General features: G+C 41.3%; 1 protein-coding gene across 2 annotated transcripts in view; it reads left to right on the top strand.

The window, feature by feature from the left end:
* The window catches only part of LOC137670686 (tenascin), a 72844-nt gene that overhangs the window by 1169 nt on the left and 44548 nt on the right, over positions 1–27127 (top strand). For both annotated transcript variants that reach the window (XM_068413619.1, XM_068413620.1), the window contains exons 2-3: positions 23985–24577; positions 25528–26841. In XM_068413619.1, coding sequence (XP_068269720.1) covers positions 24115–24577; positions 25528–26841 — 1777 coding nt within the window. In that variant the 5' untranslated portion in view covers positions 23985–24114. The remainder of the gene's footprint in view (positions 1–23984; positions 24578–25527; positions 26842–27127) is intronic.

The following is a 27127-nucleotide window of genomic DNA, read 5'->3' as shown; positions in this document are numbered from 1 at the left end:
AGTGGAGACATTAGAAAATTAAAAAGTATAATAAAGATACTTGTCAAATTTTCCTTCATGAAAAAAAATAGAAACCGATGAGGTGCATGCGATTCTATGGACTGGGTAAAAGCCTTATTGTCAAGCTCTTGTGTTTTTCTCTTCCAGTTTTTTTTTTTAAATCATATTAAATAATGGGAATTCATTTTGCACACTTCCTGATTAACGTTGTATGTGTTTTTTGTTTTATTATGCTGGGGTTGTGCATTTACCTTTTAAAGCTGTGAAATCTTAAGGGTGCTGTAGTGTGAGAAGGAGCTGGACAATAGGGGCTAACGACTGTCCTTTGAATCCTAGGAGGACTTGGCAGAAAAGTGTGATGGCTTTTGGCTTTTTTCTTACTGCTATTGGGAACTCAGGAGCAAATGTTTGATCGAATGAAATTGTTTAACCAAAAGAAGCGGATTGGTCTATCTGCAGTTCACCTTCCCTGGCAGTGAATTTTGAAAGTAATTGGAAGAGTTATCAGGGTGTTCCCAGTGCACCCCCTTTGCAGCTGCTGCACCTCTGCACCATAACTCAGGAAAGGATGCGCATCTGAACTGAGCGGGGCCATTAGCAGCTGAAAAGGGCAGAGGGAGAGGGATGCTGTACAGGGGACTGCTTGCCCCCGCTGTCACTATCCTCACAGTCACTATCCTCAGCAAATTGCTATTCATTTCCCATATTTGTTGCTCATTAATTTTATCCTCTGGCTCCTTTCAGCCCAGAGAAAGTTCTTTGCGAGTTCCAGTCCTTAATCCTATAACTACAGTTACTTTATCAGTGTTTTGAAAGCTGTAGAAAAGCCAAAGCATCTGCTGAAAAGAGTACAGCCTGCAGATTAGAATGTCATGTCTCATTTGGGGAGGAACTGATGTTCTGCTGAAGAAATCTCATCCAGGTACACTGTGGTGATAGGCATACAAGAAGAGAACCAACCAGATCCACTTCTCTCGTTGAAATAATGATGCTTAATGATACTAGAACTTACTGGGAATATCCCTAAACTTGGGCTAAAAAGTGCTCCACAGAATTATGAGTAACTGTGTTAGCTGGAGATTTTTTGTTAATTGAAATCTATTCTTTTTTTTTTTTTTTTTGATCCCAGCTCTTTAAGACTGATCATTTTTCCTTGGTATTCACTTAAACTTAACTATCATGTTGCTAGAACAGCATTTCTAAAGGTGTTTGAAGTTCAGATTGGGTGGTTTATTATTCATATTACTGCTTTTTATAAAATATCTTTAAAAAGCCAAAGACTATTCATGTATGAAGATGTTCTGACTTGCTTTAAAGAGACTGTCAAAGTTTGTTCTTGAGTATTGTTTCACTTTTTGATAAGAAAATGAGATTAGATGGCAGAGTCTGTGCTTCTCGGGGCTTTTTCATCCTTCTCAAGAGTGAAGCAGAACTGAGAAGCAAGTGTGCATTTGAAACAGTGATGTTGCTTTGGAGCCAGAGCTGTAACCCTTTCAGCCCCTCTGGTAAAACCATTTGAAATACTAGACCTGCTTGTATAGTTCTCTGACATTTTCCTTGTACAACACAACAGCACATCTGTTCATCTACCTTTGTAGGGAACGTTCAGAGCTTTGAGTGGTGCTAAATGGCAATGAAGTGTACTGGGCTGTATAACAGTTGTCTGGTGTAAATGGACGTCCTGTATTGGAAAAGTTGTAAGGGAGAAACAGTGTTTGTTCAGTTGGCTGTTTCCATTAGTGAACCCTGGTACCTATCTAGGTTGAATATTACATTTGGAAGTAAGCATAGATGAAGAGGGTGGTGTCTGCTTCATTCTCAGCTACACGTTTACTTGTTCTACCTGTGTAACATATATATAACATGAGATATTCAGAGTGGTTAAAAATTACTCTAATTTGAAACCTGTGATTTGATTTATTCGTGCTTGGACACGTGCCACCACAGTCTGCTAAGCTGAAGGGCCATTGACAGTTTTAAGGTCCAGTGTCTTATAAAGCTCTAGGCTTAGAAATAGATGATTTATATCACTTGAAAGTTAGAAGTCTTAACTTTCCAATAATAAAAAGGTATTTGTTTCAAACTGTGGCAGTTTGAGATACTGGGTTTTAAAATTGTGCTCTGATTTATCAACATGCACGTTCTCAGACTTGATTTCTGGTGTGAATTTAACACACCTGTCTCAAAGACTGATCTCTGTTATCAAAACCAGTGGTTATAAACTACAGAAGTCTGAAATTACTGTAAAATGTAATAGCTACCCATAGTAGTTTTAAGGAAGTCACTGATGTAATATTGCAGAAAAATCATTGTTACTGAAGTAAGAAATGAAGGAAGATAGCAATCAGAGTGAATTAAGTTAATGAGTAAATATTTTATCATCACCCAGGCTCAGAAATACGCAAAACTACTGCAAGCAGTTGTCGGACTATTAAGTTCTGGACAGGAAAACTCATAACTTGTGCTCAAAAGCTGAAAAATAAGGGATGTGTAGAGATCACTTATGAGTTTATAAGACGTAATTTAATTCCTTAGACTGCTTGATATCAAGGTGGACTTGCTGTCTATGGCTTCTGTTGGTTTTGTGTAGTTTATTAAAGTTGATAATGATGTTACTACTGCCACAGCATTTTAGGACATCATTGTATTAGAAAGAGCGAATAGACATAATAAGTGATGCTCGCTGCCGCAGAGAACTTACAATTGCTATTATTAGCTGTTCAAAAAAGTTCTTTGTGTAGTGAAGAGAAAAAAAGAAGGAAGAAGGGAGTTCTTTCAGGAATGGGACTACCGGAAAGAAGAAAAATGAACAACCCCAAGAGACAATCTTGAGCCATCTCAGTTTCCACTGAGCCCAGGGGTTTATACAAGTGTGAAACTTCTCCTAACTCAGTGCTTACTGTCCACTCATGCGTTTGACCCTCTGTTCAATCTGAGCTGAAGTTAAACGCGTTCCACATGTGGGAAAAGTTAAAAACCGGGCATTCTTCCAGCTAGTGAAATCTTTCAATGTATGATGTAACTAACTGTGCGGAATGGGCAGACTGGGGAGGAGGAGTCAGAGTGGGATTCTGCCTGACAAGAGATGTCTCTTGATCCAGCAGAAAGTGTTTGGGCATTGAAGAAAGGAATATAAGAGGGATCCTTCTGCTAAAAGGACAGTTTGAATGACTTAGTGTGTCTTCTTAACATTGACTGGAATGATATATGCCCTTATAACTAGACATGGACTTAATGTAATATTTTACTGTATTTCTATGTGCATAATTTCTCTCTTTCTCTCTCCTGTATACTGCATATATTGTTGCTGACAAAACAACAATAAAAAAAACGCTATAGCTTCAATGAGTATGTCTGGATGTAGACTTTAAAGAATACTAGTTAATATACATTATATCCCATAAAGTACCCCTCATAAACAAACGTGAGGTTTTGCTGCTCAGGTTGTGCGGTCAATGAGAATAACTTTCCATTTATGTTTTTGTTTGGCTTATGCATGAGCCAGTCACCAAAGATAAATTCATCCTGAGTTGATCTAGTTACAAGAAATTTCTCCAAATTCACGTCCTTAATTGTCTTGCCACTGTAGTTTCAATTAAACTAAGGTGGGATGTTGCCAAGTTTTCAGAACTTCCAACTAGAAAGTCCCTGTGTACGAATAGCCTGTGGCATTTTGTATTCTTTGGGTAGCAGAGAACAACGTTGCCAAGTTTGCATTCAGTCATCCATCACATATTAGCCTACTGGAGGTCCATTCTTCCCTAGCAATGGGGGAGCTCTGCTTCCTACTTAGAAAGATTACTCACACAGAAAGCTCTTTCCCCATAACCAGAACTGCACAGGGAAGAGAAAGGAAGCTTTCTTCAGTTCATATAAATGCTCATTTTCCAAACTCTCGACAAAAATGATATTGTTTCATGCTTAGAAAACATATTCTTTTTAGTAATTGAGCAGAAAGTACAGGATGGTAGAACAGAAATCTTTAATACAGATTTTAAAAACAATTGCTTAAATCATAGGCACAACAAAGGTCTGTTGTAGTAGTCTGCCTCTTCCCCATGCCAGGCTGTAGCATTGACTGTATGTGTATAGATATTGGCCAAGATACTCAACGGAGTCTGAAATTGGGTGCCTGGGGAAGTTCCACTAATGATTTTGCTTCAACTATGTACTTGAACATTTGTCTGTGCCTTATCCCAAGATGCACCAGAACATAAGCTCATAAACCTAAAATAACATCTGCTAACTTTCTTATGAGATTAATATTAATAATAATATTAATCTAAACTGTCTTGATTCTTCTTTAAATGCATGCTCTTTTACATCATTCTGGCAGCACAAAGCTAAAAGTCTTCCTCTGAGTATACATGAAAATTAAATGGTGATATTGTTTCCCTGTGTGCCCATCAGAACTGGCTAAACAGTTATTTCCACCATTAAGGAACTCCTGCTGGAAAGGGATTGAAAAAAAAGATTTATTTCCAAGAAAGGAGTTCGCTTCATTCCCAAGAAATCAAAAGAACTGGAAACAGACAGATTTTGTCAATCCGTTTGGGGCTTGTCTCAAAGAGAGGATGCAGGACTAGCAGGTGAGAGAGCCAACGGAGCTGAACACTCTTGTGGCTGTGGTTTTCTGCCTCCTTGGTTTGATGAAAAGCCTTTATTTGGACAGGAAAAGTTCACTTTCAGTATGTGTTGTACACTTCAGTACAAGACCTTAGTGGTTGTCTTCCTTCTTGGCCCGGCATGATCTCATTTTGTCAGAAGTCAGTTTGTTAGCCTTTCAAAAGGAGCTCGGTGTCCACTTTGCACTGGTTCTTTGTTTTCACTGGTTCTTTTGGAAGGCCAGCCTCTTTCGGATGTACTGAATCCTCCTAAATAGTTTCTCTGTGCTGTGTGACAAAGGACTATGCCAAGAAAGATATAAAGGTAGCTTGTGATGTGTAGGCAATCCATTCCTCTTAGTGAGACACAGTGTAATGCATATTTTTCCTTTACTTGTGGCTTGTACTTCCCTTCTGCATTGCTTGTACTACAGTAATTCAAGTCTGACTCAGAATGAATGCTGCACACTGTAGACTACAAGTCAAATGAGAACAGGATGCATATTAAGGGAAAGGTCTCAGATCATTTTTCTTATTGAAGTATTTTGGCAATGTAAATAGTTTCCAGGAAAAAAATGCTGGCATTTCCCATGGTGAGCACTCCTTATGAATGTCCTATCTATTTTTCCAGTTTGGTGGCCAAGTGAAGTGTTTATAGGAGGATATACCATCTACAAGCCAGGGAGTTTATATTTCCACTGCCAAGCATTAATTATGATGTAGACTTATACACTTTACAGGTTAGCAAGTCAACCACAGTGATCCAGCACTATGAGTGCTGCAGTTCCAGGTTTGATGGAAAGAATGCAGGACCTAGAGAGGCCACCATTCTCAAATGCGTTAGACATTGTTTGTACTTTGTCATTCTCAGGCTTTTATTTCATACACTGTTTATTTGCCTTAGTAGTAGTACACTGGGATTTGACAGGGTCACTGGCAGAAGCAAGGAAACATGGTTTACTACCAGCCAGCTGTGTGTGCCTGTCCGTGCTTTCCCCATCACTGGACACGTTGCCTGGGCTCTTGCATCTCGGGGAACTCAGTGTCACTGTCCTGTCTGCATTCTCAGAAGCCCCGTGCTTCTGGTATTGTAATGCTATGTCAGTGCTGAGGAAGGTCATTGGGGAAACAGAGTTCATTTGCTTTGTTGTAGTTGGAATCCCTCTAGATTTGGGTGTGATTACTTTTCCACATTACTAATGGTCCCACTGGCACTATTCAAATGGGTGAAGTCTCATCTGTAAGAGAAGGGAACTGATCCTGAATTAATACAGTGCTTTCCAGGTTGTGGCCTGACTCTCTTTTGTACTATTTATGTTGCTCAGAACATGTGCAGAAACCCCTAAACTGTGTTTGTTTCTCTGTATATACATAAAACTCACACTTGACATAAGAAAAGTGCAATTCCTATAAATAGAAATATGCCCTGTATATCCTATAATCCTGTATCCTTGTATCCTATTAATATGCCCTACTACACTGACAAAAAGGGGGCCTTAGTGTAAGTAAAAATTGAGTCTGTGGCATCTAACTTCAGTGATTTCACCTGGGGAGAGAGCTTTTTCTGCTAACATGAGCAATTATTATTTCACTATGATATGAGATGTTGAATATGCATATAGTATACCTGCCTGATGTTGTCTTAAATATATAGTAGAGGAATTTCTTTTTGTACAGGATGCCTTGGCCTGACCTGATTTGCTTTGTGCTCATATAGGTCAGGAGTACTGCTCATGGAGTAACATGGGGATAAAACCAGTCTGACAGAGAGGAAATTAGAATCCACCGAGCATTTTTCATGTATAGAAGGGCACTTCATTGTCTTCGCTATTCCTTGTCCGCTTCGCTTTAGCTTGCATTTCTGAGGGGATGGTTTTCTCCTATGCAGACTAGGGAGGCTGCCAGCCAAATTCTCATGTGACACAGTTGCATTGATTTCACTTGAGATCCGTGGCTGGATAATTGAGCTCTACATCGCTGCTTTTATTCCACAGCTCAAATTGCTGTCAGCTAAGACTTTAGCATAGATGGGTCTCAAGTCACTGTAGGTTAAGAGAACGAGGTCAGAGCACTGTTGGTGGAGGTCTCTCAAGTCTCCCATTAGTGTAACAGTGCCCAATTTGTTGACATTTGAAGCAGCAGCACAGATTTTTGTCTGAGTTCAGTCACCATTGCAACTAATCACTTGCTCAGGGCTGTGTATATGGCTGTATTTTCCATTACATTACATAAGTGCTTCTGCTTTACATCAAAGCACTGAGAAACATCCTCAGACTGGACTTTATAGAAACAGTCTCCTCTCTTTTTCCAAATGCCTTGCACTTAATTTGTTTCATACTTTGTGAATCTAATTTATATTTTATTTTATCTTGCCAAGCCATGGTTGATTTCACTCCATCTTCACTATTCATTATATATTTTGTTCCACTAAGAGTTTGCTACCATACCCTAGATTGCCAAAGATGCAAATTCTTAATGCTACCACATCTGACAGAACTAGGCCAAGCAGATATCTAGCCTGGGGGCTATTACTGGAAGTCAGATTTCAAGGAACTCCTTCTGTGGTCTTGTGAGTTAGAAAAATGTGCATTCCTGTGCATTTCAGATGCTAGTACCAAGGACAGAGGAGCTCTGGCAGGGAGGAAAAGCCGCCAAGTAAACTAATAATTGGTTTAAAAGCAAAAAATTATCTGGGGAAGGGTTACCCATATGTTTCCTCAGCTTCTTTTAAGATGACGACCAAAGTCTGCTAATGACAGGAAGCGAGTAATAATATTTCTGGCCGCCAAGAATAGGACAGGCTTTTATAACCGAGTTCTGAGACATTTTGAGAGATGCCATTTTCAGTGCTTGAATAAGTATATGGTTAAATCAAAGTAAAATTACAAACTGCATGCAAATAACCACAATGAATTCTGAAAGTATCCTGCTTCCCAATATCATCTGTAGCAATTCACACTTCTTAAATGCTTTTTGTTATTCCAGACCAATACACATGTAAATTATTTGTGCTCTTAGTTACAGTAAAATCATTAAAACAGAAGAATTCCACATCACTTGCATCTGTATGTGACATTCCTTCAGCTAAAATAACTTTAAATATGGAAAAATATGATACTGGGTGTATGCAGTAGAATTTTGGCTAACCTCTTCCTTCTGATCTCCAGGAGAAATTTAAAAAACAGCTTCATCAGAGGTGCTGTACAGAGCAATGTTGTCTCAGTGTGCTTAGCCTATTTGCTTGTATATTCTGTGAGTATTTGTTTAATATGTCAGTCGTTAATGGTTCTTATAAATGCAAAGCCCCTATTTTCTGCTGCATAGTTTTCAATTATATTTTTGGTAAGTTTATTAATTTAGTATCTGCTTTTTATAGCAGATCACCTATTTATTCACCTATTCATATTATATTTATCAAAAGTATTGATGATTCATTTCCTGCCTCTCATTATCTGTAGAAAAGCTGATGTTTGATACCTCAGTTTTGGATTTTAGGGACAAATGAGACTGTCCAGGTTCCTATCGCCAGAATTGGCTGCTGCTTTGTTTTCAGAAGCTCTTGTTCAGCATGAAAGGAGTGGGAAGAAAATTCAGAAGTCCTGAATTTCTGCTCTTCCCATCTCGTCACAAAACCATCTAGAACTTTGTGAAATGGGCTGTGGAAAACCTATAGGTGGTTTTGGAAGAAACACTGTGGAGAAGGGCCTGGAAATGAAGCAGAGCTTTGTATGTTGCTGCGATTCATGCAAAAAAGCACACAAACCTCATAGTTTGAAACTGCATCAGCAAAGCCCTCAAAATAATTCAAAGTGAAGTCTCTAGTGTCTACCCAGAAAATAATGAGCTCCTGACAAAGTGTAACTTGGCAAAGAAACTTTCCAAAGACAAGTTTAGAAAACCGTAGCTCTTTTTCAGCTCTGCTTCTTTGCTATGAAGAGGAAAAAGCCAAGAGAGCAAGTGAATGCTTTTGCTATTAGGAAAGGCTTTATTAAAAGGTACAGTGCATACTTAGGAGGCAGGAGTGATTTCTGCTATGAGAGTATGTGCAAAAGTTGCTTTTGTTGCGAAAGGGTTTTTTTGTAAAAGGCACTAATCTAGGCTTCAGTGTCTGTGGCAGCTATGCTGTGGACCTAATTCAATTCCATATTTAACAATCCAGAGCTCCACATATGTCTTCAGAGGCTAGTGGGTAAAATCCACTTCTGTGCTATAAATGCAACCTGGGGTTTCAGTGGGAATCTAAGCAAAAAGAGAGTGTGAACACATCCCTTCTGCTTTCCATGGAGTCCTTCTGAGATGACCCATTTCTGTAGTTCTGCTTCTGTTTTTAGAACAGTGACAGTTTTTCTGAATCCATTGCCTTTGTTGCTGTTCACATCACAGATGTGTCCCCCTGTTTCTAATCCACAGTTTTTGTCTAGGCTGTATCTGCCAGTGGCTTTTTTCTTCCAGCTCTGAAAGCTACAGTAAGAACAGAGATTGTTTTGCAGATGGAAGAAAAAACCTAGTTAGCAGATCCGTAGTCCTGTCTCTTTTTTTTTTTTTTTTTTCCCCTCAAGTTTGTAGCAAATTGCTCTACTTGGCTGATGGCTGTGCACCCTGCCATGAGTCTGAATGCAGCTCAAAAGCACCCCACTGACCTGCTTGTTTTGTTTCTCTTTTCTGAGTTCCCATTTTCAGAAACTGATGCTCAAGTGTCTGAGCTCTTAACAAAAAACCAAGCTCCAAGGACAGACTGAATTCCCTGTTACCTTGTGCCTCAGCTCAGTCATTGGGAGCCAGATCAGATGCGGTTGGTGCTAGTTCTCCCATAGTTCTCTCTTCTCACTCTGTTTCTTTTTTTAGTTTATACGTAACACATTTGAATAATCTGCCCTATAAAATAACTAGCTTGTTGTAGCTTGTATAAAAATCCTTCTGTGGTTTGAGCTGGATGTAGTATTCTTCTTTATTTCCTGTCTGAAAGCGTGAATCACTTGAGTTGTGTAACAGCAAAAGATGTTGCTACACAACGGTGGATACAGCTCATCATGGAGGAAGATTGTGTGTACATGTGTGTTTGAATGATTCCTCTGATTTCATAAACTGTCTAGAGACTGTTATAAATGAAGGCGCATTCTGTAGATATAAGGTAATTAGCTGGACCCATGTATTTTGTTTCAGTTGCAGGTTTTTCTCAAACTTTCTGGTGTGTTTCTCTGTGGGTTTTGTTAACCTTATCATTTATTTCCATGGATTCATCTTCTTATTCTGGTAACTGGCTTGGCACATCCTATGTTTTGGCTTCAGAGTAAGTGTTCAATTTTCTGTTGCTACTCTAGAATTTCAAGCAGTCATGTAGTTATCTGCATATTTGCTACACATCTTTGGTCAGACTTTCTTCTTCAATGCAAAAGAGATTTCCCTATCTGTGATTCTTTGTCTCCCTTACATTGCAGGGGATAACACTCCATTTCTTTGCTTTTTACTTATGTTTTTTCTGGCAGTTTTAGAGCCTTCTTCAGGAAGATGTTTAATTATGGAAATGAGGATTTGACAGTACCTTTCTGGTGGGGTCCTTAGACTACTTAATTCACTGAGACGTACATTCCCCCTATGAGGTTTTACCAGTGGAAAGACTGAAACACACCAGATGATTTATAAAGTAATTTCAGTGCAGGATGCCTGAGTTTCAGTCCTCAGTTCTAACCACAAGACCACACTATTAATCCCAAGGTTGTGAGCACTTTCTGGAGTCTCTGCTGAGAGCACATGTTTCTGTGGGAACTCCACACATCCAACCCTAACAAGCCAGCTCTATTTAGCTTCATTTCCCTCGTTACTGTTCAGAAGACTCCAAGATGGGAGACCCTTGGTTGGGAAGCTTTTGTTTCAACTACTGTTGAGATGTTGTTTTTCCAGGCCTGGGGAATCCATTCAGTGGGAGACCTGTTCATTTTTCACTTTGCAATGATACTGTAGGGTAACAGTCTCTGCCTCACCATTCCATTGAACTATAACTCCCTGATGAACATATTCTTTGGCTGCCCTATATATCAGTTAATCTCAAACTTTATTTCCATTTTGATTTTCCCATCAGTCAGCAGTAGACTCCCTAGTAAGTCCATCTGGCAGTTTGTATTCCCACTTTTCATAAAGGAGAGTGTCTGCTCTCCAGAAAGATCTGTCCTCACAGCACCACAAACCAAGGCTCTGTGGTAGGGCAGAAGTGAGCTGTGTGCTCCCTTGCCTGCCATCATCTTCCACATCTCCCTGCAGGACAAATTCGGAAGATACTTGCTCCTTTTCTTATGCTGCCTGAGTAGCAGAACCCAAATCACACCAACATACAAGGCACTGTTGTAGATATCAACTGAAATACATTTTAAAGAAAATTACTCCAAATGAACCTTTGTTTGGCTTTTTCAGCCCAGCATTCAGAGTTTCACCTCTTCACATAGTAGAGGGAATAAACTTATTTTGTAAAAAAACCCCTGTGTGTTTTATAGATGCAGCACTTTAATTTCCTGGGCTTTGCACCTCTAAGGCAGAAAGAAGCAGCAACATAAAACGTGTGAGACATTACTTCAGTCAACTCACTACAGTTTGCATTATTCCCTTGAACTCTTTCAGCGGCATCCTTTTTGCATGATCTTATCCTTATTTTGCCTCAAACAAAAACTGTATTTTTAAAACAGTAATACAGAGACATATTTTTAGCTGCTGTGAATCACTGGAGTACCACAGGTCAAATTTACCAGCTGGTCTAACATGCTTTGTAGGAAAAGAGAAAGTGGAGTTGGCTAATACGCCGGAACAGTACAATCACGTTAGAAAACTGAGAAATCTTGAGTATCTGTCTCCTCTGCTCCCCCGCCCCCTCCCCAGCTCTTCTTTCTTCTCTTTTCACAGTGGTTCAAGCTGTTTGTTTCACATCTTCAGCCAAGATAGTTTCCAGCCAAACATCCTGGGGGGTGTGGGGGGAGTGTTATTTATCATTACTTTTTAAGCAGATCTTGCCTTGCAAACAGAAGAATCAGTGTCCTCGAAGATGGTAAGAAACAGGAAGGTAATTGGACAATGAGTCAGCCGTCAATAAAAAGCTCTTTGGCTCTTGGACCACTATTTTTTAAGTATTTTGCTACCTGAAAATTCAGTTCAGTGTCTAATGGTGTTTTAAAAAGCACTGACATGTCTTACTTCCTCATGGGCACGTCTCTGCACCTTTGGAGGTGTAAATGAACATAAGATTAATTCTCTTTCTCCTCCTGTCATGGGATGAAGGAGGGCATGAGCACTGTAGTTTCACTTGAATAATGCTTTTCACTTAGTAATTGAAGTCTGGGCTGCTCTGTGTTTTATTAGAAAAAGGAGGTTGAAGAAATGATTGAGGTGGTTATTCTTTTAAAAAGACCATTTTGTTCAAAGCAAGCCATAGCAGAAAAATTACTGGTTTCAAAGATTTCCTCAGAAAGGTTTTTCAGGGTAGTATGGAATTTATTCTTGAGAAAAGGAACTCCTGAAATACTGCTGACTATATTTTAGTTTTCTTCTTGCTGAGATTTCAGAATTGAAAGAAAAATGGCATCTTTCAATGGCACAACATGTGTTGTGAAAAAACTTTCAACCACTTGTACATGTTACTTTATCATCACTTGGTCACGGTTGTTTTATAGTGCTCTCTTTATAGAGCCAACCTTTATATGTCTGTTTGGTTGCTCAGACATACAATGGAGAGGACAGGGAAATACTGAATGAAATAATCCAGAATGAGTGGAACTGAGTTAATTTTTTTCTAATATAGGGGATCACTGATGCCGCCAAATAACTAATCTGAAATAATGTAATTCTAATAAGTACAGGTATTTAACAGCAGATATCTTACAGTTTATAAGCATCTTTGAGTGCTCACAGATAAATCAGTGCAAAACAGCTTGAGCTTTGTTCTTCTTAAACTTCACATTCTAAGATGATCCTTGGGTGTGTGTCCTGCAAGGGAGGCTAGTAATGATTTAGTTATAACTCAGTCCTTCCCTGCTGTCAGAGCTGAGCTGGTGTTCCTGCCACATGGTAAGGGGTACTACAAAGCATTGCAAAAGTTATCTGAGCTGCAGGACAAAATATTCTCATTAAAAGGGCTGTCTTTCTTCAAGTCAAATAAAAATTGGGGGCACATTTTAGTTTACCTTCCCCACAATGTAACAAAATCCCAGTGTTTTGGTAAGGATTTCACTGACGGAGAAAGTAGGTGCTGTGTCACTCCAGCAGTGAGAGGCGTAGGATGGCTTCTGGGAGACTTGTGCTATTTGGATAGTGCACTGTGATCCTTCAAGGTGAAATTTGCCACGTGGATGTGTATAACTAGTATCTGCCACAGGGCTGGGCTCTGTAGAAAATTTGAAAATAGATTAAGACCTTTGTTCTGTCATCTGAGAACAGTGAATCCCTTTCTTGTGCCCCTTTCCCATTTTATTCCTCTATCCCTTTCCTGTCGGATAAAATGAAAAGAAAAAAAACCCAATTTATTTATTCACTTCTCAATTCTGCCTGAGAGTGTTTTTTAAAGACCCTTCTTTTGTGAGTTTAATCAGATGCTTGATAACAGAAAAAGCATTGCTAACTAACCCGAGGTACAAAGAAGCCCCTTCAGAGGAACACATGACCTCATCCACAGGGTTACTCTATCACATGAATGCAGACTCCATTGCGCACCCAAAATAAATGTTAGGCTCTGTTTGCAGCGAAGTGCTTTATTTGCCTCTACTCGGCAGGGCCTATACTTTGCCAATGTCTTCCTCTGTCACTGGGATTAAACACGTATGGAAGTTCAGCCCAAGAGGCAGATTTTCCTGGTCACAAATAGCCTGCCGTGCCCTCAAAAGCTGGTGGCTGGACCGTGCCTTTGGGCCATTGCCCTCCTGGAACCAGTGAGCTCTGGCACAGGCTTGCAGTCGCAGAGCAAGTCTGGTTTTCGCTCACAGCTCCCATTGTCTGTGTTGGTTTTGTTGGGTGCTCAGAGCCTTGGCAGCCACGAGCTGGGAATGCTCCTGGGGTCACACACAGCGCTCCCGAGATGAACCCTTTGCCAGAAGGTGGCATGCATCCCTCCCTAATATGCAAGAAGTGACACCTCGATGCTCTCAGGGTTTCTAGCACCAAATATTGGACAGCATCAATATCCTTTTTGAAGGCACTTCTCAGGAAGAATGCAAATTTCTAGCCAGATGCTTTGAAAGCTGTCTGGGTGTAAAGACAGCTTGTATCGCTGATGTGAATGAAGAGCAGGACATGGAGAGCAGTGCAGCCTCCCACCCTGGCACGCTTTTGCTGGACATGGGATAGCAGCAGAGCCCTTATGGTCAGCAGGAAAGGCTTCTGCAGTTGTTGAAGTAAAATTAACTAAAAAGGCAAGATCCTGCCAAGTCACAGGATGGAGGCATATTTGGTATAAGCCACGTTATCTGTGGCTCCTGACTGAGCCATGAGCATGCTGGAAGGCAACACATCTGCAACTCAGACTGAGATGTGTCATTTATTTGTTTCTAATTATGCACATTTAACAGTGTATTACATGAGAGATTAAACACCCAGTTATGAGCATGGTCTGATTAATTCTGCATCTAAGTCACTCAGCAATTATCTTCATTCATTTTGAACTAAGATAATTTTATTAATTCTGGTGGTACCAAAAATGAGTTATTAAGAGCTTTTGATTCCTGTGTTTAGCACGGGTCTCTTCCTGAGTCTGGTAGGCTATGTATAACTATTACGTAATGCCACATTGGATGCTTCTCATATAAGCAACTGTGTTTAAATACTATAAAGCTTTGACACAAGCCAAGAGAAGCTGGGATAGTGTAGGATTCAGGAGATGCCTTTTCCTTAGGGTCTGATCCTGTGAACGTGAATTCTGCATAACACTTGTGACACTTGTTTTGTGGGACAAGAGATGTTGAAAACCCTTGTTCTTCAGGTTTTGCAATTGATATTCATGATCGTTTTGATTAAATGAAGGTTCAAGCTGTTACGAAAGCATCATGTTACAATACATGCTGTGCCTTTACATTCTTTAAGGGACACAGGCTGCTTTTTAGCATGACAGCCCAAACGTACAACTTTGAAGTTATCTGCAGGAGGCAACGTTCAGGGGTAGTGGCCCCTCATGCGTCCTGCAGGAGTTGTGCCTGGGCAGTGAGCAGAGCAGAAGGTGTGCTGCCCTGCACTGCTGGCTGTGCAAACTGCGGCAGGGGCCATCGCTGCCTGCTCCCCACCCCAACACAGTGAAATGGAAAACTCCTTATAGTAACACAAAGCATTTCCATAGACTAATCTTCTTTTAACAATGTTAAACACAGGTTTGTTATTTAATTTCCTCCAATGGTGGCTAACCTCTGGAATGGCTCCAAGGGAAGCATTGAGTTTATTCTATAAATAATTGTGTAAGCATGGCTTTAACAAGAGTGTCTTAAACCCAGCAGCCCTAAACAACATGGTAGTTGTTTCAGCACAGCTCTGCTCTAGCCAGATTTTATAATTTCCAAAGGCATCTCATTTGCCATTTTCACCATCAGTCTTGTCGACTCTTTATCTGTGGCCTGTTTAGAAGATGACTGTGATTGAACCTTTTTAAGAACTGTAGCTACTTGGCTACTATTGTTTAACACACTTGGGGCTTCCTCTAATATAGGCAGTACATAAATGCATTAAGAGACAACCTCTGGCATTAAGATCATAGAATTTAGGTAGAAAAATTGAGAGTAAAGAAAGTCTTTTACATAGGGGCTAAACTGAAGAATCTGTCTAGAGGAACAATTAGAAACATAAAAAGAATTAAGTAATTTAATTTAGTTATTTGCACTTTGTTTAGTGTGTAAATGTCCTATAGACTTAATAGAAATCAGGATGATAATTGAGTAGGCTAAACTCATGCCAGAAATTAGGAATGACCTCAGATCTCACAAGTCCCAGCACAGCGCCATTCCACACACCTGGCTCTCCTCTGAGTTCTTGCTCTTTTGCTCATGATGGAATAGCAATAGCAGCAGTACTATGTTCAGGCAGAATTTCTTTGTTTTTCTTATCATCAGCCAAGGTAATTCCTAAGAAACATAAATCAAAAAAGTTTTTAGGCCTATGAAACTGGAAAGCACCTCTTGGTTGTTGAGTTCAATATCCTGTTGTTGCAGGCACCTCATCACATAATCTGTTTTTCACTTCTGTTTAATTATTGTATGTTTTCAGCAGTCATTTTCTCCCAGCTGTGTCTCTGCCAGCTGACTTAATTTTTCATTTAATTCATGAGATTTGCTCATTATATTTAATACTTTATTGATCAAAGGTGTTACTGATCCTGGAAGAAGACCACCTCTGATCTCTGAACTTTTGCTCTGCTTTGAAAACCAGCCAAACTCATTGTTTAGTTTGGAAAGGTCTGTTCTCTCTCTGAGATTCTGAACAAGGCTAGACCCAGAGAGATTTTCCGTGGCTAAGAGTACAAAACTTTTGAAACAAAATAGTTTATAATGGAATAATCATGCTAATTTAACTCAAAATAGTCACTGTATGACAGAAGGTTTAGTCTCTCATGGTGCTCCTTTTATGCTTATCATTCAGAATTTACCATAGCTCTTTCACATTTTTGTGGATGTTGGCTTCAGTGGGTTATTTTTGCTTCCCCTTTTGTGGCACTGTCATGCTGATGGCTTTGAAATATGAGCCTTTGCTAAATTCTAAATTGTACACAAAGCAATTAATTAAAATTCCTTCCAAAACAGCCTCGGCAAAGCCCTTTCTATATGCTTTTCAGCCAAGGTAGAATGGGCGGAGGCTACAAAATGAATCAAAATGGTTTTATTTAAAGATGATGTACAGGAGGATCTGTGAACCAGAAACTATATCGCTTCCCTGAAGTAGAAAAGTCATCTAAGAGCTGAAGACAAGATGAAAAATTAACTGGAGTGAAGAGTTCATGCTTAGCTGAGTGATGTTTAATGCAGGACCTCAGGGGCTGGATGGGGCAAAAAATACGTGTATTTGTTTTGATTGCTGTTCTTTGAAACAGTCTGAGGTATAAATCTGACCATAATTTTAGTGATCACTAGGATCTACTGTAGGGTTCACTTATGGTAAATTTACAATTAATTTTGTTTATATTAGTATTCTAGTGGCATGGACAGGTCCTCAGAATGTATGATGGATGCATCCTGCACATGAAAACTCTAATCTGAGAGCTCAGAAATCAGTCATGAATTATGTGTGAAAATCAGTTCCCATCTCTCCATTCGAAGTGCCCATATTTGTAAGTGTTCTCAGTCCCATGAAGGGGGCTGCTTTTAAATGTACAGTGCCAGCACATGAAATACAGGTGGCTTCAGGGTGTATCCAGAGCTCTGAGTTGCGGGTGCTCACCCATGTTAAACACAAACTGCCAGTTTGCCCTTAAATAAAAAGGATTTAAGTCATAAAGGCAGACTCATGAAAAGGAAAGTATGGGATTAGGGTCTGGTGCTGTAAGGTGCTATAAATGCCTTCTGCAAGGTGCTTGTGTTTGAACTGCTGTGGTGGGACTAAGAAAAGCTGGATCAGCTTCATCAGTCTAGCAGTTGTTAAAACACTTAGGCTGAAATGCAGAGGCTTCTAGAACCTGGCATGTCTTGGTGCTGGCCTCTGTGTCTCAGTTTTCCATATTTGAAATGGAGGAATGGCGCTTTGTTTGTCTGCTATAATTACAAAATCTCTTGGAGAAAAAGGTCTGCCACACCTACAGCACACATGGATGCCATAGGGCCCTTGTTCTGGGGCTATGGACATCACTGAATCACTTTGGTAACAGAAAGTAGATTTTTGTACCTATACCACCTCGTCTCTTTAGACTTCATACTTCTCTAGTTAAACAAACGTGTTTTAAAACTTCCTTACCAGTTGTTTCCTCTTGCCTCTTTCTCCATGCAGTTGTTGCAGAGGCTGCTTTCTCCCTCTTTTTTGTTGTTGTTGGACATCCACAGACAGCAAGATCTTTTTTGGTCAATGCCTTTCTTTCCTTTTAACTTCCAGGAATAAGTTAGTTCTGCAAATCTGGAGCAGGGTGGGGTGGTAAGGGCTTTCAAATCGGTGCCTTTCACTGAGTCCAGATCCATAGTTGTTTGCAGATTTTCCAGATGTGGGATTTTTTTTATATAGAAAACTAGAGTATATGCAGGACATTTTTTCTTCATGAACTGGCCGCGAAGGTAGAAGTGAAGTTGTTTGAATATAGATTAGATGTAAGTCTTCACAGCTTATCACACTGCATTTTATCTGTTAGAACTTTTGAGAACGAGGGATCAGCTTCTTTCTTTCTTCTTTCATAGTTATGATCCTCTCTTCCTCTCTTTATGCAGTCGATTTAAGACCTTGAAGAAAATTTCTGAATTATGAGTATTTCCCTTTGGAGCTCCACATCCTGAGGATCTATTCATATCTGTGGTGTTTGATTGGTGTTGAAACAACTGCAACATTTCTTTGCACACATCTTCTCTGTAAGCCTTGGGGAATATAATGGATTTTCTGAATTACTCGAGATTTGGCTGCCTTAAAATTCTTCTCCTTAGAATGAATACAAAGTAAATAAAGAAGAAAAAAAAAAGCAACAATTTGGCTTTGATCATTTCTGCTGGAAAGATTCAGTACTGATGGTGTAGAACTGTTATAAATTTCTGCTTTCCACTGGGATTTAATGTAGTTTGACCTACAGTGAGTATCTCTGCTGATTCCTTTGCCCCGTTGGAATTGGGAATGGAAAGAAAATTATTTTCCGTAGTTATGAATGTATGGAAACAGCAGTGAGAGATGATGAAGTCAGAACTGTTCGTGTTTTGGCCTGCCATGTCAAAACTTTCAGGCCCCCCCCCCCCCCCAGTCTCTTTCTTTAAGAACATTTCAATTTACTTCAGACTTAATCCATCTGTGTTTGAGAAGATGCCTGAAGCCTCAAGAGTCACACGCTCTTGGCAAAGCTACATTAGCACTTTTTCTTTAAAAGGTTGCATCTTTTGAAGCCTTGCCTTGTAAAAACGCACTCTGGCAGACAGTGTCAATGTATTAATCCTCTGTAATAGCACTGCTTGTATTCCTTGTAGAAAATGCACAAATTCCCTGTGTCTGCAAAGAAGGAGTATTCCAGGCCAGATCCAATTCCTAACGTGGCTCTTTTGTCTGTATGGCAATAGATAAAGAGAAGAGCACTATGATATCATGATGCCAGTGCTTATACACGTGCACTGCTGGATACTCCAGTCTTGAGGCAACAGATGGCCGGATCATGCCTTGGTGGAAATCATTGAAACATAAAGTCTCTTCAGTTAGCAGATCACAGAAAACTATTTTGGGGTTAGCAATTAACAAACCTCAAAGTGCACTGGTTTGTGTTTTCTGTAGAGGGCTGTGGCTCTTCTCCAGCTGAGAGTCTCTCTCTGTCAGAATCCAGCCCATTGCTACTTTTATGCAGATTTTAACAAGATGTGCTTGAATCCAATATATGCTGAAAATATTTCATCTCTCTTGCTGTAACCTTGGAAGTGTCTGTTTAGAGAGGAAATTGTTTCCTTTTTTCTCTTTTTTTTTTTTTCCTGCCTTCAAGTCTAATTTCCAAGTCATGACATGTAGAGGGTGTCTGAGCAAATCTAATCAGCCTTCTGCCTCCTTTAAGAAGGACAGCTGAGATACTTTTAAACACCTCAATTTTTTCATTGCGGCAATCTGTTTTGGTTAAAATCACCCAGGGTTCTCATTTGCATATTTATCACTCCGCGTACACACAAATCATCTCACAACTCTGCCACTCCTGAATTGGCAAGAGAGACTGGAGTGGTACACCAGAACTTTAAACTACACAAACATTAATTTAGTTTCTCACACCTGCTGATTTCCAGCAAATATGTCTTTGGGGAAGGAAAATATTCATACATTACTTCTGCTTAATATTCCCTGGGAGTCAGGATTCCTGGGTTTTTTCAGGATTGATTGAAAATTTCCTATTAAGAAACAAATTTCTAATTAAATGGAAAGGTCCTGAAAAATTCTGATGTCAGGGGCGGGGGGAAGAGGGGAATGTCTAAACAAAAAAATAACCCTAACATTTTTGCAGCTTTTGACAGCCAGACTGTGATGTGCTTTCAGATCCTCAGATGAAAGGGCTGCAGTAGAAATGAAAATTATTCCTTTCCTTTGTGCTTTTGACAGTCCATCTTACTTCCACAAGATATTATTAAGAGTATTACGAGCTAGTGATCAGGTTTTTAAGGAGTGTTTTTCTAGGAACGGTCTTTTTTTTCTATTTCAATAACATCTAACTTTTACAGTTAGTGTTTGTACAAGACAAGAAATATTTTTTTTCCTGAAACTTTTTCTACATCAGCTGGTACTGCATCGATGCCATGATTAGCTTCTCAATTCGTAGTTTCTGTTTTTGTTAATAGGCCAAAGAAACTCTAAAGTGAATAGTAACATGCTCTGAGCCAGCCAAGACAGAGGAGTAAAGAGGAGACAGCAAGTTTAGCCTGTGGCTGGGATGAAAAAATGTATATTATCTTCATAGTCTTCTGACTTGAACTTGAACCCAACTCTCCTTGCAGAGATTCCAAACTATCAATACTATTACTGCCCCGGTGGCAGAGCCATTATCCTCTTCCCATGTCGCGTTGATACATACAGCACTTTTATCAGAGAAAGAATGACATCTCTATCCGCAGCACCTGGACCAACAATTTCATATGTATCACTCATTAAGTTTATGTGCTTTGAAGAAGAACTCGCACAATTTGAAAAAAAAGTACTCTTACGATGATAGCTGGTGCATCCAGTGTTAGTGATCCAAGGTTTCATTGCTCAGCCTGTACCTGCACAAGTTGCACTCAGGTGGGTAAGCCTACCTAAGTGTTCTTGGAAGCAAAGATGTGCACAGCAGGCCTCAGATGACTCTGAGAGATACACTCTTGGATCAATTTTTTATCTGGTGCCAGTATGCAACTCATTAAGTGACATGACTGCAAAATTCAGTCTTGCAGGAAGTCACTCCTGATCAAGGAAATTTAAGACACGTGTGAGAGGCTACAGCACCTTTTATTTATACTGTGGTTGTGCCTAAGGGAACAGGCATAGGCTCTCTGGTGTGAGATGCTGTGCAAGGAGAGAAGTAAAAGATAACTCTTGCCCAATGAGAGTGATGGCCATGGGAAGATGCCAGTGATCAGACTGGGAGAACAGGAGGTGCTAGACTTTATTCTGCATGACAAGCAGAATATTTTGCAGACCAACCACAAAAATACTGCCAAGATTTTTGAAGCAGTTGTGTTGTAGTTAGGACAGCAAGAAGGCATGAGGGGCACAGTTCATAACGGTGAGTAATATTCCTTATTAGACAAACTTTGTAAAAATGGACACATTCTTGGTCATACAAGCCTCTCAACATATCTGAGAGAGATGGTACAAACATCACCCAGCTCCTTTTGTATGTATTACAACAAGGCCAAACTCATGATAAGAAGGGTCATCTTCTTTTGCAAACTCTTGGTGCAAGACTTATAGGTGTCTGTAAATAATCCAGCAGCCCATGTCTGCAAAGAAAACATAGAGAGGATGTCTCCAAGAAGCAAGTTTAAAATATAGTCTACATGAACCATTCTGAAGGGAAGAAGATGGGGAAAAATGAAGGAACAACAGAGCCTGACAGTTGATGTGGCTTCCATTTCTCTCTAGAACAGCCTCCTCCTGGGTGGTCCATTGAGGTCTGAGCTGTTGTTTAGATAGGTTTGAGAGATGGGAGTTGGAAAGAAGGATGTCATCTTTGTTCTTCCAGCCAAAAATATGTGTAATGTATAAATAATTGTATGAAGGTATCTTGTTTTATAGATCTCCGATTTAGGAGTGGAACTCAGCTAATCATGCTGGGTCCTTGGCAGATCAGATGAGAAACACCTAATCTGAATTAGCTCAGACATCACACTAGGTGTCAGAACACAGAAGTCACAGATCAGACACTGGGGAATGCTTCTTCATAGACTTCAAAAGGATGTCAGCCAAGATACATTAAGTCTTCCAGTATCATCTGTAGGCTGAGAGGCTTGGCTAACTCTAATGTAATGACTATCCAGTGAAAGTTATGATGTTCATGTGGCTTTAATCAATAGTGAAGGTAACAGTGACAGTGGTTCTTGTGAGAAGTAGGTTTTTCATTTTCCAGGCATATTAAAAAAATCACGGTTTGTATTGTCATAAAATGATATGTAAACTCACGTCAGTCAGCAGAAAAAACTACAATCAATTTTCTTGGTTTGGGCAAGAACCATATTCTTGAAGGTTGGGATTTATGAAAGCCATAAGGAAATTGATGCTCAACTTTCACTAAAATTCGGTGAGAATTAGATGCAGAGCTGCTTCCAGTTTGTTCCATTTTCCATTGGCGATGCATCTGTCAAGCAGCCTGTCCCTTAAATAATTACTTGAGAATTAGGCACCAATTTTAGCCATACGACCTTGTCTCAGGGCAAAAATGTATAGTACATGGAATTGCATTGCATGGAAAGCAATCTGCAAACCCCGAGTGGGAGTGCTTGAGAGTAAAATGCCACTTCAAATACTGTCCTGAACATGTTTCATGAACTGGCAACACAATTTAGGGGTTGGCCTGAATCACAAATGAGACGTGGAGCATGTATGTCTCTGTTATTCTTTATTAGCTACCTTGTGATCTCTTCTGGTGCAGACAGGGGCTGCAGACATATTTGAACAAATGGGTTAAGTGTTAGAAATGGCTTAAAGCTGAATGCTTTTGCATGACAAGAAAAAAAATCCTCCACTGCTACTTGTTTACTTCTGATTTATTCCCCAATATAAAAGGGTGAAGTTCACTCTTTGTGAGCTCAACATTGTCTACAAAAAAATTAACTTCAGTAAAGCCTCTAATGTATTATTGTCATTTTTTCACAAAAACAGCCGGGATAGCGTGGGAAAAAAAATCATCTCTACATTTCGAGGGAAACAGAAGGGTGGAAGAAGCTAGTCTCCCATCTGACAAATGAATTATCATCAAAACCGTGGTGTTTAGAGAATAAATTGCTGTTTCCTCCGTTACTGGCATTTCACTAGCTTACAACTAGTGAAAGCACAGTCACTGACCTAACCATTTAACCAAGCTTTTCTGGGAGTAGAAAGAAAAACAAATGCTAAGATGACATTTATTAGGTGCACTTGTTTAGTCAGTCCATTATCTGCTTTTGCTTCTTACTCTACAAGCTGAAGGGTTGATTCTGCATGGAAGTCAATAGATGTCTTTCAGCTCCCCTGGCTCATATCATTTGAAAGGTACAGACTGAGGAGGAAGAGGAAATATGGAAGGTAATTGAAAAGAAAGAGTTTCAGGAAGAGCTAGTGCAGCCCAGCCAGGTGCTTGTAACCGTAAGCGAGCTATTGTATTATAGGTGATGAAAGATAAGGCAGCGGGAAATGTTGCCTAATGAAAAGGCATCTTGGTTGCTAAAAAGACTTTTTTTACACCTGTATTGATGTAAAGCTTTCTCTCTTTCTTGAAGGACTTAGATGATTAAAGGATTTCTTTTCCTCTCCCTTTTTCGTGTGAGTGTGCGCACATGTATTTCTATTGCTGTTTCCTACAGTTTGTCTCCCCTGTTGTGTCTCACTGCTCCTATGCTAAAATATTGATAGCTATGATACAAGCACTGACACCAGAACCTTCAACCTGCAGTGCTCTCCAGAGAGCTCCATTTATCTTCACGCTGTAGGCAAATCATCAGTATAGAGAAACTTATTATTGGGCTACAAGCCCTGGACTTTAGATTCCTAAGCAATCAGAATAATTTAAAGCATATGGAAAAGGGCTGCACTGAGCTTAGGGGTGTTGATATGCCTTTGATAATGTCTCAGGTTTCTTACATGATCCAGCCTTCAGGAGCTTTCAAGCAGTGGACTAATGGTGAAGGAAATACAGACTTCTAACATTAGTTGAATCACAGCAGAACATAGATCTATTTTATCCACCTCTGTCTGAAAGTAGTGTTTTCAGTTGAGATGAGACCCAGCAGGCTTCTTTGCTCTGATCTTCTGCGTGAGGCAGTTAAACCTTCCATACTCCACTGTACCTGCTCTGAATTGGAAATAATAGTAACTTCCTTCAAGATTCATGTCTTGTGACATTTTGCTCATAAGCACACTGAGATCCTGGAAAACAAGTTAATGCATTGTGATTATATACAAGAGCAAGCTCAGCAGCTTGGGTGAAGTGAGATAGTACATTGAATAGCACCCAGCCATGCTCTTTAAGGATGCCAGCGTGCATTCAGTGTCACAGGCCTTTTGGTGGGATGTGTAGCTGTGATTCATCACTTACACTGCTCCTTCTTCTTTTAGGGAACAAGTCTGCCAGGAAAGGAAAGAATATCTGACTTGGTTTGAACTGGCTCTCCAATTTCTGCTCCAGACTACAAAGGCTAAACATATATAAGACTCCACCAGCTTTGAAAAGGAACTGAACACCACAATGGGACTCCCCACCCAGGTTTTGGCCTGTGCAATCTTAGCTTTGCTGTACCAGCATGTCAACGGTGGACTCATCACACGAATTATCCGGCAGAAGCGGGAGACTGGGCTAAACGTGACCTTGCCAGAGGATAATCAGCCTGTGGTTTTTAACCATGTCTACAACATTAAGTTGCCTGTTGGCTCCCATTGCTCTGTGGACCTGGATACAGCGAGTGGTGACGCAGACCTGAAGGCGGAAATTGAGCCTGTCAAGAATTACGAGGAGCACACGGTGAATGAAGGGAACCAGATTGTCTTCACGCACCGTATTAACATTCCCCGCCGGGCTTGTGGCTGTGCAGCTGCCCCAGACATTAAGGATCTGCTGAGCAGACTAGAGGAGCTGGAGGGGCTGGTATCCTCCCTACGGGAGCAGTGTGCCAGCGGGGCTGGATGCTGTCCTAATTCCCAGGCAGTAGAAGGTAAGGCAGACTGGGGAGCTGCTCTTGGGGAAAATCTTGTGCTGGCTGTAGATCTTGTTTAGAGTAGATACTCAAATCTGTTTCAAGAATGAGCAAAAGTCAACCTGTTAAATTTGAAACGTAATCAAAACTTGGAATGTATTTGGCCAGCTTGCAAGATACACTCATTCATAGTTTCGCAGTTTTATGAATTGGTGGGTCAGAGTCTGCCTGGGCTGCTTTCTAGCTGTGGCACTGAGCATGTACGGCACTTGGGCATGGTGACAATCTGTGTTAGAGTTAAGATTAAAACTCATGCCGTCCAAGCTCTTGGCTCCATATTTTGTCCTCTTGAGTAAGCTGCCAATGTAACAGTTTTCATTTCCAAGTTTTCTTTAGTAGAGACCAATAAAAATACAGCAGGACATAAGGCAATAGACAAGCACAAATAGTTAGAAAAGGGGGGAAAAGAGGTATCCTTCTGGTTGTTTTTTAAACTGAGATAAGAGATTGGTCATACAAGAGAGAAAACACAGGTCTTCTCAGTAGTAATCTGTCCCTCTGAGCAGAGTAGGTATCACAGTTGATGATACAGAATACTGCCTGGCTTTTTATGTTCTGCAGTGAATGGGTGAATAATGCTTCATGGTGCATGGCCTAATGAAGCAGTCAGGAAAGCTGCTCGGTCAGGGGAAGAGGGATTTTGAGAAAGGCAGAGGAATCCAGCATGCTCATTTACCAAGTAGCTGGCAGGGGCTCTTCTCTGGCATTAGTGTGAATTAAAGCATTCCCAGTAAACTAAATCTCACTAGAGAAAGGAGGAATTTTCATTCAAAAGCTTTAGTGATTCTGAAAATTATCTTCTGCAGGGAGCTGGGAAAATCAGACCCTTGTTAGGTTGTGTGCGCCACACTGGCTTAATGCATCCCAGAGCGAAGGGGAGTAATGGGTTTTCTGGATTGTTGGTACAGGTCGCCTGGACACAACACCATATTGCAGTGGACGCGGCAACTACAGCATCGAGATCTGCGGCTGCATTTGTGAGCCTGGTTGGAAAGGCCCCAACTGCTCTGAACCGGCCTGCCCACGCAACTGCTTCAACCGGGGCCTCTGCGTCCAGGGCAAATGCATCTGCAATGAAGGCTTCACTGGTGAGGATTGCAGCCAGGCTACCTGCCCATCGGACTGTAACGACCAAGGCAAGTGCGTGGATGGGGTTTGCATGTGCTTTGAGGGGTACACAGGCACAGACTGCAGCGAAGAGCTCTGCTCCCAGGGGTGCAGCGTGCATGGGAGGTGCATGAGCGGGCAGTGCGTGTGCTATGAGGGCTTCACCGGCGAGGACTGCAGTGAGCCCCTCTGCCCCAACAACTGCCACAACCGTGGGCGCTGTGTGGACAACGAGTGCGTCTGTGACGAGGGCTACACTGGCGAGGACTGCAGCGAGCTCATCTGCCCCAACGACTGCTTTGACCGTGGGCGCTGTGTCAATGGGACCTGCTTCTGCGAGGAGGGCTTCACTGGGGAGGACTGCGGGGAGCTGACCTGCCCTAACAACTGCAATGGCAATGGACGCTGCGAGAGCGGGCTGTGCGTCTGCTATGAGGGCTTTGTGGGGGATGACTGCAGTGAGAAGAGGTGCCCCAAAGACTGCCACAACCGCGGACGCTGCATGGGCGGGCGCTGCACCTGCTACGAGGGGTACCTGGGTGAGGACTGTGGGGAGCTGCGGTGCCCCAATGACTGTCACAACCGCGGGCGCTGCGTCAACGGGCAGTGCGTGTGCCACGAAGGATTCATTGGGGAGGACTGCGGGGAGCTACGGTGCCCCAGTGACTGCAACAACCGCGGGCGCTGTGTCAATGGGCAGTGTGTGTGCCACGAGGGATTCACTGGGAGTGACTGTGGTGAGCTGCGGTGCCCCAATGATTGCAACAACCGTGGACTCTGTGTCAATGGGCAGTGTGTGTGTGATGAGGGGTACACAGGGGAGGACTGTGGGGAGCTGCGTTGCCCCGAAGACTGCCACAACCGTGGGCGCTGTGTGGAGGGGCGCTGTGAGTGTGACAATGGCTTCACGGGGGAGGACTGTGGTGAGCTGTCCTGCCCCAACGACTGCCACCGGCGCGGGCGCTGCATCGATGGGCGCTGCGTGTGCCATGAGGGCTTCACAGGGGAGGACTGCCGTGAACAGTCCTGTCCCAATGACTGCAACAACGCGGGCCACTGCATCGACGGACGGTGTGTCTGTGAGGATGGTTACATGGGGAATGACTGCTCCGATGGTAGGTTGCAATGTCCCTTTTCAATGGTTTCCCCTGGGTAATTCCCCGTGTCCATCCAGCAGCCTCGGAGGCTCTGTGAACCTTTGCTGTATAGCTGGGCCCTGTTGCCACTCTTCTTTATTAGAGTCCAAACAGCCGAATCAGAGAAGTAACACCAGCAGTAGCAAGATCTTGACCTCCCTTACTTTTCAGGGCCATATAGCGTAGTGGTTGCTGGTGACTTTTGGTGGTCAGCAAGACAACAGGCTGACAATGGTGGTGCAGTCCATTTGTTATCTCCAAGTTT

Source organism: Nyctibius grandis, chromosome 16, assembly GCF_013368605.1.
Source record: "Nyctibius grandis isolate bNycGra1 chromosome 16, bNycGra1.pri, whole genome shotgun sequence".
Taxonomy (NCBI): domain Eukaryota; kingdom Metazoa; phylum Chordata; class Aves; order Nyctibiiformes; family Nyctibiidae; genus Nyctibius; species Nyctibius grandis.
The sequence above is the reverse complement of the archived record's forward strand: the minus strand, read 5'-3'. Positions and strand labels throughout refer to the sequence as shown.